This window comes from Plasmodium reichenowi, chromosome 14 (assembly GCF_001601855.1).
Source record: "Plasmodium reichenowi strain SY57 chromosome 14, whole genome shotgun sequence".
NCBI lineage: Eukaryota > Apicomplexa > Aconoidasida > Haemosporida > Plasmodiidae > Plasmodium > Plasmodium reichenowi.
Window position 1 is genome coordinate 2,555,631 of NC_033659.1, and position 18,328 is coordinate 2,573,958.

General features: G+C 19.7%; 2 protein-coding genes across 2 annotated transcripts; both read left to right on the forward strand.

Moving 5' to 3' along the window:
• Nucleotides 1-509: 509 nt before the first annotated feature.
• Nucleotides 510-10,828, forward strand: PRSY57_1463700 (putative membrane protein; the record flags this gene model as incomplete). Its single annotated transcript, XM_012910233.2, has 5 exons — nt 510-9,779; nt 9,936-10,031; nt 10,122-10,229; nt 10,382-10,456; nt 10,661-10,828. 5 exons carry the CDS (start codon nt 510-512, stop codon nt 10,826-10,828), a joined length of 9,717 nt encoding a protein of 3,238 aa, XP_012765687.2.
• A 2,001-nt stretch (nt 10,829-12,829) lies between these two features.
• On the forward strand, nt 12,830-17,329 carry PRSY57_1463800 (phosphatase, putative; the record flags this gene model as incomplete). The annotated part of the gene is made up of 2 exons (XM_012910234.2): nt 12,830-16,370; nt 16,539-17,329. The coding sequence occupies 2 exons, from the start codon at nt 12,830-12,832 to the stop codon at nt 17,327-17,329; spliced, it is 4,332 nt and encodes a 1,443-aa protein (XP_012765688.2).
• Between the last annotated feature and the right edge of the window lie 999 nt (nt 17,330-18,328).

The window sequence follows — 18,328 nt, forward strand, 5'->3', positions numbered from 1 at the left end:
GTCAAGATTATATTATTATAATGGCATAATATAAAAGCGTTATACATTTAATTTTAATTTTTTTTTTTCTTTTTTTATTTAATACAACATGGAATAATCATACAATTATAGTCAAGAAAAGAAAAAAAAAAAAAAATGCAATAAAATAAAAAAAACAAGAGATATATTTTTAAAAAAAATGAAACCGATATTTATAAGGCATTGTCTTATATATAGTGTATATAATATATCTATTTGGTAGTTTTAATATATATATATATATATGTATATTTTGCATTACATATATCTCTGTATATGTATATACAATTTGTGGATGTATATGTAATTTGTTGAAATTGTATAAGTCATACACGCAGGTAATATATATATATATATATATATATATTATAAGTACATATATATTGGTGGAAATAAGAAAATATCTTATTTTTTTTGTTTTTTATAAAAAAAGAAAAAAATAGAACTGTTTTTGTGAAATTGATATTAATATACATTTATGTTATATTACTATGGAAATAAAAGGAGAAAAAGAAGATAGAAAAAAGGAAAATGAAAAGAATGATCAAGATGTATTACATAATAAGATGAACAATCCTAAGGAGAAACATGAGAAATTTCAGAAACATTTTTATTTTAATGAATCGTATGAAAATAAGAATTCCGATACAAATTCCAATATTATGAGTAACACATATGAAAATATGTATGAAGATTTTTCATCGAATTATGATGATAGTGCATGTAAATCTAATGATGATTTAACTGAATTTTATTTATACAATGAAATTAATAATCATAAATATAATAATAATTTATATGACTTTTATTTAAGTAAGTTTAATAAAAATGCTGAGGAAAAGCAAAGGTTGAAAAACGCCAAAATTCATTTTATGGACAAACTAAGTTATTTGAAAAAAAAAGAAAAGAAAAACAAAGATGATCATAATAATAACACAATGAATAATAAAAGTAATAGTAAACATAATTACAGTGGAAATAATAATAATAATAATAATAGTTGTATATACCTAGATAAAGAAAAAATATATAATATTGAAAAAGATGAGGTAAATCCTGATGAATTTGAATACGATAAAATACAAAGCGAAAGAAGTAAAAAAAATAATCCTAGTGAAAACGTCTCTTATATAAATATTTCTCAAAAGGAAGATCAAAATACTGTGTGTTTTGACTTTAATTTATCAAACTTAAAAAATGATCAAAAAAAAAAAAAAGAGATTAATGGTTATTCATATTATTTTAAGAACAAATATGATACAGATGAAAATGTGACTGAAAAAAAAACTAAATTTTTAAAGAATAATGGATATAACTTGAAATTAAATAATGATATATTGAGTATGGATAAAAATGAAAATTATAATAATAAGAAAAGTAATACTTTTAAGAATAATAATATGAATAATAATTATATTAACGAAAATAATAAAAATAATATTAAGAATAATAATATTAATAATATATTTATTAATACATTAATAAATAAGTGCGATTATACCATCACTTGTTATATGTATAAAAAGGCAAATGCTACACATATATATAGAAAGAAAATATTATTATTAAAGAAGAACTTTTTAATTATTAATAAATATAAACAAAATATGAATAATATGGATAAACTCGTGTACAGTGATATTTTTGATATATCTTATTCTAGATATAGTAATATATGTAAAACTTCAAATAATATATATAAGTTCAGTTTGTACGCAAGAAGAGTATGTAGAAATAATAGTAGCAATAATAATAATAACAATAATAATAATAATAATAATAATAATAATAATAATAATAATAATAATAACAGCAATATTAATATTAACAGCAATAATAATAATAACAGCAACAATAATAATAACAACAATATTAATATTAACAGCAATAATAATAATAACAGCAATAATAATAATAACAGCAACAATAATAACAGCAATAATAATAATAATAAAAGCAATTATAATAACAGCAGCAACAACAATAGGAACAATCATAATTATAATTATGATAATAATAATAATTATGATAATAATTATAATATCAGCAAGAATTATAATAATAATAGTTCCAGTTCAGATAATAGTAATTTTTTCTGCTTAAAAAAAATGAAGAAGAAAAAAAAAAGTAATTACTATAAAATATCCAATGATGGATATAATTACAATGATGAATATATAAGATTAGCACATCATAATGTGAATGTTATTATTGAATTAATAAATTTAATGAAAATTATTTCTGTGTATGGATCTATAAAAAAATATATGAAAATATTATTTTTGAAATTTACAAAAAATGTGTTTTTAAGAAATTATGAAATTTGTAATTCATCACCAAATTATTTAGCATTTCTTAAAAATTATTATAAATCCATGAATAGAGGATTGTATAATTATATATATGTTAATATATTAAAGATTAAGAATTTAGAGCATATAAAATATAATTATATATATGCTATAATTGATGTAGATGAATTTATGTATTATTATAAATATGAGCATAATAGGGATATGTTTATACCACTATTTTCAGATAGACAGAATAAAATTATTTTCTATTTCTATACAGATACTAATTTGTATTTAGGTAATTTTGTATTTAATAGTTATGAAATTGAAAAGCATATAGATTTTGATATTGATGAAATAGATGAGATAAATGACTTACATCATAGATCTAATTTGTTGTTATACAAAGGTAAAATGGTTGATAATATGAATGGAAATAAAAATAATGATGATAATGATAATAATGATGATAATGATGATAATGATGATAATGATGATAATGATGATAATGATGATGAGGTTAATGATGTTGATATTGAGGATGAAAATGAAAATAATAATAATAATAATAATAATAATAAAAATCATCATAATAATAATAATAATATTCATAACAATAATGTTGATAATAATGATAGTTTTAACGGAATAAATAATAGTCAGAATAACAATAATAGTTATAATAATCATGATTATGGTAATAATAATATAAGTGAAGAATATGAACAGTTAGACCATAGTTCCACATCTTCTAATAAAACCGAGAATTTATTCAGCTCACTTGATAAAGTTCATAAGGACAAAATACCAAATGATAATTCTTTATTAAATCAAAGGAATATATTTTTTGATAGGAATTATTTTTTTGTAAAGAAATTATATAATGATCAAAAAAAGAATATTCAAAAGAGTAGTAAATATATATCCCAATTAAATGATAATAATATTATCCATATCCATATATATATATATAAAAGTAAAAATAGATTTGAATATTTATTACCAACTCAAAAAAAAACTAATTTGTTATGTAATGATGATCATTTATCTTTAACGAATAATAATTTAAATAATAATTATCAATTAATAAATTTATTTTTAAATAATTTTAAGAAAACTATGCAAATAAAATATCGATTTAAAGCAATAATAGGAAAAATAAATAGTATTTTTGAATTTCAGAATTTCTTATTTTCCATTTTTTCTATTTTCTATATATTATTATGTTGTTATTATAAGAATTTTATACATTTTATAATATCATTTACTATAATATTTTTTATATGTATAAATAATGAAAAAAATTATGAATCTTATAGGAAAATTTTATATGAATTTCCAATATTATATTTATTTTTCCCAAATAAATTATTATGTAAAATATCAAAGAAATCCAATTTATATCATTTACACACATTTTTACATATTTTTTTATTAAACAGATTTCCTTACTTTTTCCAATATTTATATAAGAACCACAAATGTAAGTGTTTATATTTTTTTGCATATGCTCCAACATATTTGGGAAAATATTACAACCATTATTTTCTATCACCACCTCAGGAAAAGGAATTAAATAATAGCAAAATATCCATGTCTTTTAATATTCCTAAAGTTAGCGATCATAAAAAGAAAACACATGCACAACAATTATGCAATAATCAAAAGTTATTACCAAAGAGTACCGTTTATAATGTTATCGAAAAGATAGATAATAATCATTTAATGATTAGTAGTTTAGATGAAAATATAAAAAGAAGGAACATTATGAAAGATGAATGTTATAATAATAAATTGGTGTGTACAAAAATGTCTGATGGTATTAATAAGAAATGTCTTTATCGTTATGAAAAGGTGTTAAATGGAAGTATCGAATCGAATTTATTAAATAAAAATGATGAAAATGAAGATGGTAATTTTGCATTTATTAATAAAAATAGTAGCAATAATGATAATAATGATGATAATAATGATGATAATAATAATGATAATAATAATGATAATAATAATGATAATAATAATAATTATAATAATAATAGTAATAATAATAATAATAATAATATTAAGTGTGCTAATTACGACAATGATGAAAAATATAACAGTGTATTACTAAATAATCAAGCTGGGCAAAACGATGGGACAAATATTTATATAGTAAATAATAATAAAAAATGTGAAGAGAATATGAATAATAATAATGGTTCAGATAAATGTTATGATATAGTAAATGAATATATGTTGAAAAATTTTAAATTTGAAGGAAAATATGAAAATTCTAGTAATATATATGATGTAAAAAATGGAAGTGATTATGTTGAAATGTTTAATAAAAATTTATGTGATAAAGATGATCATGATAGAGTTTTAATTAATAATAATAAGAATAATAGGATAAATGAATATCAAAAAGAACATTCTAATGATATACCAAATGATATCTCCAAAAATAAGGAATTTGTTATTATGAATCATAATAAGGAGAGTGAAAAATTAGAGGAAAATTATAATTTAGTGCCTTCTTCACAACAACACTGTTCAGAAAACAAAAAATATATATCTTCCATTAATAATAAATATAATGCCCCTATAAATGATTGTCGATTGAAAAGAAGTTTCTCTGATGTGAGGAATGTTATAGAGGATGATATAATAAAAGAAGAAAGAAATATTTTTAGTGATACTGATAAAATTAAAAGTATTTGTTGTAATATGGATTATAAGAAATTATCAGAGGATATGGAGTATTGTTATTGTGGAAATAATATGAATAATACATATATAGAAAAATGTTCCGTTTTATATGATGATAAAATAGTTGGGCGTAACTCAGAACATGTTATAGGTAATCATTTAGGTCTTAACGATATTATACTAATGGATTTAGAAATAAAAATTATGAATAATATGAAGCGCAATTATTATGATTCAATGAATGATTTAGGAAATATAAAAAGTGTAGAAGATGATAAAGTAGTAGATGATGAGAACAATAAAAGAAAATTGAATAATAAAGAATTTTCTTTTGAAATTAATAATGAAAAATATCATTTGGATTTAGATACATATGAAAATGAACAAATTAGGTTATCTAAATTTTATGATGATAATAATATATTAACCTATAAAAATAATTATAATGGATATATGCATATGAATAATAAGAAAAATAGATATTCTTCGTGTAATTATCCAACGAACCATACATATAAAAGTTATTCCTTTCGTTGTGATACACTTAATTGTGATACGAAGTATTCATTTTATAGTTTTATTGAATACTTTCCAAAATATTTCTATACATATATAGAAATGTTATATATAAATATAATACTTATCTTTATGTATATATACTGTTTTTTTATAATAACTGTTCATGGTGGGCTAGAAAATGATCTCCCTTTATATTTTTATTTCTTAAATAAAAAAAAGAAAAGGTGCAAAAAATCTAAACCAAAAGAAAATAAAAATTATTCTTATGAAAACAAACAAGACGAGGTTATTAAAGAAGAAATCAAAAGAAAAAAGAATGAAGAAAAAAAGAAAAATTACAAATCCAATTTTTTATTTAAATCTAAGCGATTTTTTAACACATGGAAGGAGAAAGGAAAATGGTATACTAAAAATATTAAAATTAATTTAAGCAGAAATATGTCAGATGATTCAAGTTCTTTAAAAAATGAGGATATTTATGAAAATGTTGATAACTATATTGACAATCAGAATGTTATTAAAATGGAAGAATATGATATTAAAAATATAGAACAAGGTAATAATAATATAAATAAGAATTATAATATGGTAAGTTATACTTCTTTTAAAGAAATTAGTTTAATACCTACATATTCAAAAGAAAAAGTTGAACAACATGAAATTAACAAAATGGAAGCAACAATTGAAGATGCAAATATTTGTTTGAAAAGTAGTAATGTAGAGAACAACGATCATGATGATGATGATAATGATGATGATGATCATGATAATGATCATAATAAAGTTTTTGAGACTTCATTAATTGATTCGAAAATGAATTTATCTTTCATTGAATTGAAAGATTTGAAAACACAAAAGAACAACTTACAATATGATAACCATAATAATAATAATAATAACAATATTGGAAGAAAAAATTCTTCGTTAAATATTCAAGACGTTGAAGCAAATAACAAATTAATTTATAAAATTAACGATTCTCATAGTGTAAAGTTAAATACATGTAGATCACTTCCAATCGGGTCGTTAAACGAACTAAAGGCATATAAATCCCTTTCATATCATGATGAGGTAAAGGATGAAAAGACAACAGATATAAATGAAATGAATCTTACAAATAAAGAAAAAAATACTGGAACGAAAGAAAATGAGGAACATAAGAAGGGTTATATGAAATTATTTGACAAACTAAAAGATATTAAAGAAGAAAAAATGAATCAATTGAAAAATATGTACAAATCTGATAAGAATCCTCAACTTCTTAGAAGAGGTTTAGGTCTTTTAAGAAATCATCTAAATAACGATAACCATACAAGGATTAGTAGGAAAGCAAAAAATTCTTATGAACATGCTATTAATAATTATGAAAAAGGAAATAAATTAAAGAAAAAGATGTTTAAAATAAAAAAAAAATATATATATGGTAGTTCTATAAATAACAACGAATCATCTATTTGTAAAGATTCATATATATCTGATCCATTTGTAAATACAAAAGAATCAATGGATGTAATAAAAAAAAGAAAAGAAAAAATGAATTGCATGAAATATATGAATGAAGTAAATAGTTATGAAAATAATACCGAATCCTTTTTTAAAAAACATTTAAATAGGAGAAATAAAAATAAAAATCTTTTAATAAATGAAAATTTGTTAGATAGGAGTGTTGCTTCGAGTAGTTCAACATATAAAGATAATGTATTTGAAATAAAGAAAAATGATAAGAATAATATATTTTATAATGTATATAAAAATTCTGAATTAGATATTGACCGAAGTAGTTTTAATACAGATGATTTATCACTTTTTCAAGAAAAAAAAATGTTATGCAATATATCTTTTAATTCTAAGAGGAAAGAATTAAGAGACAAAATTATTTCATATATGAGAAATAGAACAAATAAAGAACAGAAGAATAAATATTCAGAAATGGAACCAAAGAAGAGTGTTGGTGCAAGTACATTAAATGATGAAGGAATTATAAATTTAAGATATCCAAGAGATATTATATATTCAAAGGGTAATAATAATTTCACACATTTAAAATACGAAAAAGATGTCGCTTATTTATATGATGATAAATGTGTTAATAAAATTAATGATGAGAAAGAAAATTTAAGTTTATGTGATCATAATGAATATACAAATTATTGTGATAATGTAGATTTCACAAAATTATCTGATAATCAAGAGGACTTAACATTAAATGAATACAATAATATTATAAAAGTAAGTCAGGATAAAATAATGGATAAAATTGATGATAATAATGAAATAATTGATATACATACGAATAAGAAAAATTATTTTATGAAAGCGAATGTATCCTTTACAATATCCCACAGAATAATTAAAAGAAAATATAATTACCGCAAAATGAATGGCATAGGATATTACAGTGAATACGACATGCGTAGAGTTATAAGAAATAGGATGAAGAAAAGCAAAAAAAAATTCTTTCATTCAAATAGTATATTAAAAATATTAGAACATACTGATGAAGAAGATGTAACAATAGAAAAGGATGTTAATAATAGAATTAGTAGTTTTTATTCCATAAAAAATGATAAACAAATTGAGTACTGTTTAATTGACAAATCAGTGGAAAAGGAAACAAAAAATATAACATTAGAAGAGAAAGAAAACATGAAAGATATTAATAATGAAAAAATAAGTGACATAAAAAAAGAAGTGATCGATATAAGAAAGGATAAACAAGATATACCAACCACCTTATGTATAAAAGAAAAAAATATATTAAGTGAAGATATGCAAGAAAATTTTTTAAAAGAAAAAACAAGTGAACAATTTTCAAACCAATTAAAGGCAGAAAATAATGTGCAATACTCACTTGAAGGGGAAAAAAAAAAAACACAAGAAGAATTAAAAGGTGATGAACAAGAGAAGCATGATAATATGAATGAAGAAGAACATAACAATTTATTCTCGATGAAAAAAAATAATTTATTCCTTAGTATGAAAGAAAAATTTTTAAAATTAAAAAATATGAATAAAAATAATTTTGCTTTTAAGGATAAATTAAAACGATTATCATTAAATAAAAACAAAGCAAAAACAAATAATGAATTTGATCAAGGAAAAAAAAAAAACGCTGATTATTTTTACAATATAGGTGAACTGATAGAAGAAAAATGTATAAATAAATTAAAAAGGAATATATTATTTAGAAATTTATTAGAAAAAAATAATGATATGTTAGATAATCAGTTTGAAGAAAATAAAATTGCAAATACTTCAAATTATAAGGATAATAAACTATATTATAATAGAAAACAAAATGAGTATAATAATAAATCATATAGTAATATAAAGAACAAAATGTATATGTTAAAAAAAAGTTCTACACGCACATGTAAAATTTTTCATAGTAATATTAAAAGTAATCAAATTATTTATAACGAATTTGATAAAAGAAATATATTCAACAATAATAATACATTCCTTAGCAAAGAATTTAATTATATTAATAAATCTATACTTTTAAGACATTCTAATTTAAGACGAAATTTATTTAGTAATAGTAGTTATAAAAGTAAACTAGAATTAATAAGTGACATTACATTTCATAGTCATAAAAAAAAAAAAAGAAGACAAAAACATATTATAACAACTATGGTAAATAATTATTATAAAATGTTATTAAATAAGAAGGATTATTATAATTCTATAGCAAAAAATAATATATTGGACATATTATATTATTTATTATTAACCAATTGTGTTAATTTTCTTTTAATATTTACCATAACATATTTATATATGAACAAGATATATTATATTTATATGTATTCAAAACATGTGCATTTAAAAGAAATGAAAAAGGAAAAGAAAAGAAATGTTGATTTTAATCATATTGTACGTATTATATATAACAAGAATGTATTTTCTTCAAATGCCTATACCTTAAATATTAGTAAGAATAAAAACATATATTTAAAAAAAAATATATTTAAACAAATATTTGTTCAGAATAAAAAGTCTAATATAAATAAAAATAATGAGAAATATGTAGAGAATGATGTGTCATCAGACACTCTACAAATGGAACCAGATGAATTAAAATATAATTTTTCTCCAAGTAAATATGACGAAATAAAGGATAAAAAAAATATTCTCACAATATATAAAAGTGCTAAAACGCATATTAAAAGTTTTATGTCAAAACATATGATACTTAACAACTTCTTGGAGAAGTTTCTTAACCTTTTCAACTATAAAAATTTAAATTTAACCAAGGTATATAAGGAAAAGAACGACGATAAAAAAGTTACAATAAGAAAGGGATATATATATATATATATATATATATATATATATATGTATATATATATGTATATTTAATGTACTCCTGTATATATACATATATATTATTTAATATTTATTTTTTTGTAGATCGTTATTGCCATTTTTGCTTATTTTGCAATCATATTGTTTCCTATAAAATTTCATCATTTGGTTATTTTAAAGTTGCTACATTGGTATTACAAGGTGAGAAATGAATTGATATATATATATATATATATATATGTATATATGAATATATGTCGCCTATATAATTTATTTTTATATAATTCTTAGGGATACTTGAGGAGATATTACAAAAATGTTATTTTATATAGCATTTTGGAGAATATAAAAAATATTAAAAAGAATTTAAAATTGTATAAGCCTATATGCTCTTTAAATGTAATAAATATGAAAAAATGGAAAAATATTTATATTAATTAAAAAAAAAAAAAAATTATATTGATTTTATTAAAAAGTTTTATTATTTTCTTAAAATAACTAAAATTATATATATATATATATATATATATATGTATTTTTTTTTATATTAGGAGGATGAATATTATGCTTTAATTGAAGAAATTAATAAAACCTGTAACCAATGTTTAAATTTATCTCAATTTAAAGTAAGCGTAACTAATATTTATAGTACAGTATGAAAAAGGGGATACATATTAAAATATATATATATATATATGTATGTATGTATTAATATTTATTGGTACATACCTATTTTTTATCGACGCTGTTTTTTTTTCATAATTTAATATAAAGTATATATATAATACTATTTTATTTTATTTTATTTTATTTTTATATTTTTTTAATAGGATATAAATGATGAGTATGATTTAGCTAATGTTATAATGAAAAATTTGAAAGAATTTTCGGAAATAAAAAAAATTATAAGGCACGAATGGTACTACAATCTCTTAAACAATTCTCCGCATGATAATACAAATATTATAAGTCAACGAAATAATATTACCATATATTAATGGTGTAAACTGGAAATTTATTATTAATATTATATAATATAAATAAATATATATATTAAATATATATATTATTTTATTTTTTTGAATATATTTATTTTTAAGCCTATAAAATATTATATGCTATATACTTATAGTAGAATATAGGAATTATTATTCATATCATTTCCTATATTAATTTTTTTAAATATATATATAATATATAATATTTTATTATATAGCAATTTTGTAATGGTTCCTTCTTAATATTATATTATTATTTTTTTTTTTTGGTTTTTTTTGTTCATCGTATATAATAAAATATTATTAATAATATATATTTATTATACATAAATTATATATACGTATTATTAATGAGTACTACCATGATATAATGAACATTTATATATTTTAAAAATATTTTTTTTCAAATATATTTATATATATATAATATATTTTTAAGCTATTCGAAGTATATATATATATATATATATATATATATTTAATTTTCTATGTTCTAAATTTGTTGATATATTTATAGGATTATAAACTTGCTTATACTTTTATAAAATATACTTTCGGTTATATTTATTATATATAATAATTTTTACACTTTTTATTTTATTTTATTATATATATATATAATATATATAAATATATTATATAAATTTGAAATAATTTTATATTATATTTCTTTAAATATAATATTTATGTATTAAAATAAAACAAAACGAAAAAATTTGAAAATGAAAAAAAAAAAAAGAAAAAAAAGAAATTAATACAAATTATATTAATTATTACAGAAATTTCATATTAATAAGATATATTTATATAAAAAAAAAAAAAAAAATAAATTTATATTTTTTCTATATATAGTGTTTGAAAAAAAAAAAAAAAAAAAAGGCTCTAATAATATATTCATAAATTAGCGCATATTTATATATATACTATTATATTATTTTATATATAATATATATAATACATTAATAAATAATTAACATAAATAATGAGATAAATATTTTCAATATTATATATATATATATAACAATAAATTTTTATAAAATAATTTAGGCTTATATTTTTATTTACATAATATATATAATAATATTTAAAAAAAAAAAAAAAAAAAAAAAAAAAAAAAGTGCCTTGAGTCTCAATAAAATTATATATTATATATATATTAATATATATATATATATATAATATATTTATGAAAATTTTATCTATATATTTATTTGTTAATTGATTCTTTTCATCATTCTTTTTTCCTTTTTCTTTTTTTTTTTTTAATATTTATTTCATTGTTTACACGTTTATTTTAATTTATAATTATATGTGAATATATTAAAGAAAAAAGGAAAAAAAGTGAATAAGTTTACAAGAGATCATGCAGAAAATGAAAAGAGTGATGAAAATTTTTTTTAAAGTATTTATATGAAATATAGTTTGAAAATTATATAAAGTTATTGAAACTATTTTAAACATAAAAATAATAAAATAGTTGTTTTATATTTTTATAAGAATGAACGTATATATTTTAACTATATTTTTTTTTTTTTTTTTTTTTATGTAATTATATAAAATTAATGTTACTTATATGTGCTATATATAAATATATTTATATGTTTCCATATATTAATTAATTTTTTTGCGCATGTAGAACAATAAAATATTTATATAATTTTAGATATATTTTACATTTATATGTATAATTATTTTAATGTCTACCGAGGAAAGTGAAATAGCTATATATATATATATATATATATATATTTGTAGTTGTTCACTTGTAGACTTATATATATATATATAAATTAATTAAATTTTTCGTATTTATTTGAATATATATATATATATATATATATATTTATATTTATATATTTTTATTAGTTTTAATTATTTCTTTATTTGCATTTGTTACATTTATTGATCAATTGTTAAATATATTTTCCACATATATATATATATATTTATTTATTTATTTATTATTATTTTATTTTATTTATTTATTTAAATGGAATTCTAATGAATATATTAAATCTTTTTATATGTTGTCTTTCTATTACCCTGTTAAAGTATATTGAATGGGAACAATATAATTACGACTGTGTTGTAGCAATAAATAAGAAGAATAGTATTATAAAGAATGAAAGAATTTTAGATGAATATGAAAATATTAATAATTCCGAAAATGAAGAAGATGAATATGAAGATTATTTAGATGATAAAGGGTCCAATGAATTTGAACAAGTGAATTACAAATATTTAGATTATGTAAATTTTACCATTATTAAAAGTCAAAGTACCTATCAACATGCTGTAAATGAATTATTTGTATTTTTAGGATCCCAATATAGTACAGATGAAAAGATTGTAATACATGTAAAATTGATTGATATATTATCCCTTTTATTTGTTCATTATAGAGATAATTTAAGTAATTTTGAACACATTATAAATAGTTTTCAAGATAGAAATAAATTAATGAATTCTGTTGAAGGGGAATATTTCCGTGAATTTATTGATGAACGGGATAATTATATATTTGATGTAAAAAATACATATTATAACTCTCAATATGTAAATAAAGAAAAAGAAACCATATTGAATAAAAAAAAAACCATCTATGAAATATTCCAAAAAAATTGGAAAACTGATGGTTATCGTTTTTATAGTGTTAAAAATAAAAAAAAATATTATTATCCAAGAAAAATTAATCTTGATGAACCAAGAAAACGAAAAAACAAAAAGAAAAAAAAACAAAAAAATATCAAATGTGTTAATATGGTATGTAAACCTTTAAAAATTGAATATAAAAGTTTAAACAAACCTGTTAATAGTCCTGTAGATGATAATACTGATGTTAAAACTATGAAAGGTGAACAACACATTAATGGACAAGCTGAAGATAAAAATGATGTAGTACAGGGAATAGAAAATGTACAACAGGAAAAAAAAGAAATTATGGACAGATTTGATATTCAAAATGAAATACAAAATCAAGTACAAAATGATATAGAAAATGAAATAGAATATGAACTTAAAAATGATGATAGTAATAATAATATAGAAGAGAGTGATGTTATGAAATCATATAAAAATCAAATATGCAATGCTGATGAAAATAGAACACCTAATGTTGGTTATGTTAGAGAAAATAGTATAGGTCCAGGAATTGCTTATCGTATGAGAAAAGATTTCTTCTTAAAAGATTCTTCATTTAATGTTATAACCCTTATAAACTCCATCACATCAAATAGAGATAATAAGGTTGTTACTAAATTACATGAAGGATTAACTAAATTAGGTATAACGACTATTGAACATTTAATTAGATACACGAACATTTTAGCTATATTTTTCTCGTATGATATTTTTGATGAATTGTACTTACAAATTAAATTAGTAAAAGAATATTTCGGACTTATAAAATATAAACATAATATTTTAGATACTGAAGAAAATGAATATGTAGTAGGTAAAAAAACATTTTATGGAAAATATAATATGATTGATGATGAAGTGTTCGTATCTCCTAATTGTTTAAGTGTTTATTGTAAGTTGAAATCTGTATGGATGCAAAATAGAAATATTACAGTAAAAGTGGAAAAAAGTACTACTAATAGTTTGAAAATTATGATGTTAGGAGATATCGGACAAGGTTTTGAAGAAGAAAAAAATTTTGACGTTCAGAATATTTATAACTTTATGGGTTTTAATGAATTAAAAAGTACTGTTCAAAGTATGAAAAAATGGCATTTAGAAAATAATGCAGATTTTGTTATTAATTTAGGTGACAATATACCTAATGATGGTAGCTACAATTTTATTGGAAACTTCCAATGGCACCAATTAATGAGAGAATTGTTTGTATTTAAAAAAAAAAGTGAAAAACAAGTTCATAAGGATTTAGGAACGAATACATTAAGTGCTGAAAGTATAGCTAATTTTTATAATGATAAAATAAAAGAAATGAATGAAGGTAATTATGAAAATCACATAAATTATTATAATGATAAGAATTTACATAAAATTAAAGCCCAAAATGAAAATAATGAAAAGGAAAATTTAAATGATAATAGCATTAAGATGAATAATGCTAAAGATACAAGTAGTAAAATTAGTGATTTACAAAACGTTTCTAATACGAATCCATATAAAATTGAGGTTGTAGATCACACAAAGCTTGTAGAGTCTAATACTTCTATTAATGAAAAGGAAGAAAAATCTATAAGCTCTGTAGAAGAACGTGCGAATTTATATGAAGATGATGAGGAAAGTGATGAAGAAGAAGATTCTAATGAATTTGCATCCGAAGCTATACCATTTTATTCTGTATTAGGTGAGAAAGATTATTTCTATTTCCCAAGTGAACAAATTCAAGAACATTATTCTAAACGAATCCCTGGATATTTTATGCCTAATAATTATTATTGTGTCAATTATGATTTTACATATAATCCTGTTAAGAAAAACGTAAATGGTGATGAAGACGATGATGATGATGAAGAAGAAGAGGAAAGAGATAGTGGAAAAGATAGAAAAGTAAAGACTCAAGAAAAATTTAGAGCTTCGTTTATATTTATTGATACATGGGCATTAATGGTTGGATTTCCAATAATAAGAAATTATCGTGCATTCCGTGAACAATTTAATTGGTTAAGTAAGACATTATATGAAAGTGCTAAAAAGAGTGATTGGATTTTTGTTGTTGGTCATCATCCATTAATTTCAAGTGGTAGAAGATCTGATAATTATTCATATGAAGAACATTCCTTCCATGATATTATTAGAGATTTCTTATTTAATTACCATGTAGATGCATATTTTAGTGCTCATGACCATTTAATGGAATATATAAAATTTGGTAGTGTAGACTTATTTATTAATGGATCTTCATCTAGAGTGTTATTTGATAATTCTAGTATGGGAAGAGGTTATTTTGGAAAAATTATAGGAAAATTATATCCAGTAAGCTGTTATGTTTTAAAAACTATACATACTGGATTGAAACCTAAAGGTTGTAATATCAATAGATATTCCAAATGGTATAACAAATCAGATATAGGTTTCAGTACGCACAAATTGACAAAAGATGAATTAGTTACACAATTTATTAGTAGTAGAACTGGAAAACCTCTTAGCGAAAAGATTATTACAAAAAATAAAAAACATGAGAGAAAGAAGTTTTATGATTTGGATGGATTTGCAGAAGACAGAATAAAAGAATTAGAAAAGAAAATAATTGATTTTAGTGTAAATAATCCAGATTTAATAAATTATAAAATTCAAGAATTTAATGAAAATATAGAAAAGCTTAATTTAATTATAAAAAAATTGAAAACAAAGGAAGAAAAAGAAATATTCAAAGAATTGATCCAAATGAATAATTTAATTTTTGATGTATCTGATCACCTTGATAATGTTCCTATTGAAAAATTAAAAATTATGAGCCAACTTGTTTCAAAATATAATATCTTCTTTAATAAGGAATTGGCTGGTTTTATTGTAGCAGCTTTAGAAAGAGCAATCCAAATGGAAGGAAAGAAAACACATAATAGCTCAGGTAAAGATTATAATAATCATAATGAGAATAAAAATAAAAATGAAAATGAAAATAGAAATGAAAATAAAAATGAAAATGAAAATAAATATGAAAATGAAAATAAATATGAAAATAAAAATAAAAATAATAATAATGATGAAAATATTAATAATTATTATTCTAATGTAGATGAAAATGGATCACTAAATGAAGAGGATAAGAATCTCATAGAATTAATTGAATCTTTGGGATATCAACCAGAGGAATTTTTACAAAAATATGAAAGTATGACAAGTGAACAAAAAGTGGCTTTAAAAAACAAAATTGGTAGAAATATATCATTGGAGGATTATGTAAATAGAATAAAATTTTATGTAGAAAAGAAAAAAAAAGAAAAGGAAAAAAAAAATGGTAATGAGCAAGAAGCTGAAGAGGAAACGGAAGTAGTTGAAGAAATTGATGAATTGAAAGAAATTGAAAAAAAAAGAAAAGAAAGTGAAGGTGATATTACTGATGAAGATGAAAATGAAATAAAGGAAGATCAAAAGGATAATGAAAAAGAAGATGAAACATATGAAGAATATTTAGATGAATCACAATATAATGATGAAGAAATTCCATTAGTTAAACAAGTACATAAGGATTTTAAAAAATTAGCTAATCAAGAAAAAAAATTAAGTGAACAGAAATATATTCTTTTAATGTTAGCTTCTATGAGAAAATTTGATATTAAAAAATATGCATTAAACCTATCAACAAAAAAAGAACGTATTAAAGATGTTACGACTTCTAACTATTTATCTAATATAGAACCACGTAAAACATTCTTCCAACTATGTATTGAATTACCACCAGATATTAAAAGAATTATAAATAACTTTAGTGGAGTAGGAAAAAGATTGCCCTTCTTTAATTTTATTAACAAGTTATATGATGAAATAATAAAATTAAAAGATTCCCTTAATAGAATATCAAGATAGTAGAAATCTATTGTGATTATTATTTTATTTTTAGTGTTAATTTTTTATGTTTTAACATTTTTTTGATTCTAATGTTTGTAATAAAAACATAACTTCATATAAAGTAACATTGTTATATATGACATACATATATATATATGTATATATTATATATAGATATGTATTATTCAAAATTTTATATATTATAAAATTTTTTTTTTAATCTACGTATATATATTTAGTGCATTATTTTCCTTATATTTGGTGTGTTAATTAAATAAAGCTGTATATATTTTAAATATTTAATTCTTTTATAGGGTTAAAGGATTTGCAATTATATGTTACATATAAAACACCGAAATTTCTTTAATTTCATATGTATATATGTATATATATATATATATATATATATTTTATTTTATTTTTTCGTTTTTTGTAATTCTAAATTATATATAAACGTTCATGCAAAACTTTTATAAATAAAAAAAAAAAAAAAATTCTATATAAATTTTAAACATTTGTTATAAAAAATTTATTTTAAGGGAAAACATATATTTCACATATTGGTTTCCTTAAAATGTAACATACATATTTAGTTATTTCTTGAGGTATCTTTTAATATATAAAAAGAAAAAGATATTAATAGATTTTTTTCTAAACACATTTTAATAATATACATATATATATATATATTTTATGAATTCCCCTTGGTTTTATTTTTCTAAATATTTTCTTCTCTATTTTAATTTTTATAATTAATTGTACTCATTAGTGTGTTTATTTACATTTGACATTTTATATTTTTACGAATTACAAAAATAAAAACATCAAAAAACGGGGGAAATGTTTTTTTTTTATTCAAAATTAAAAAAATATAAATTATAATTTGATACACATATGTATATATATATATATATATATATATATATATATATATATAAAATGTACAATTAATATAAAAAATGAATTTAATATTTAACAACAGAAAAAAAAAAAAAAAAAAAAAAAAAATATAAATAA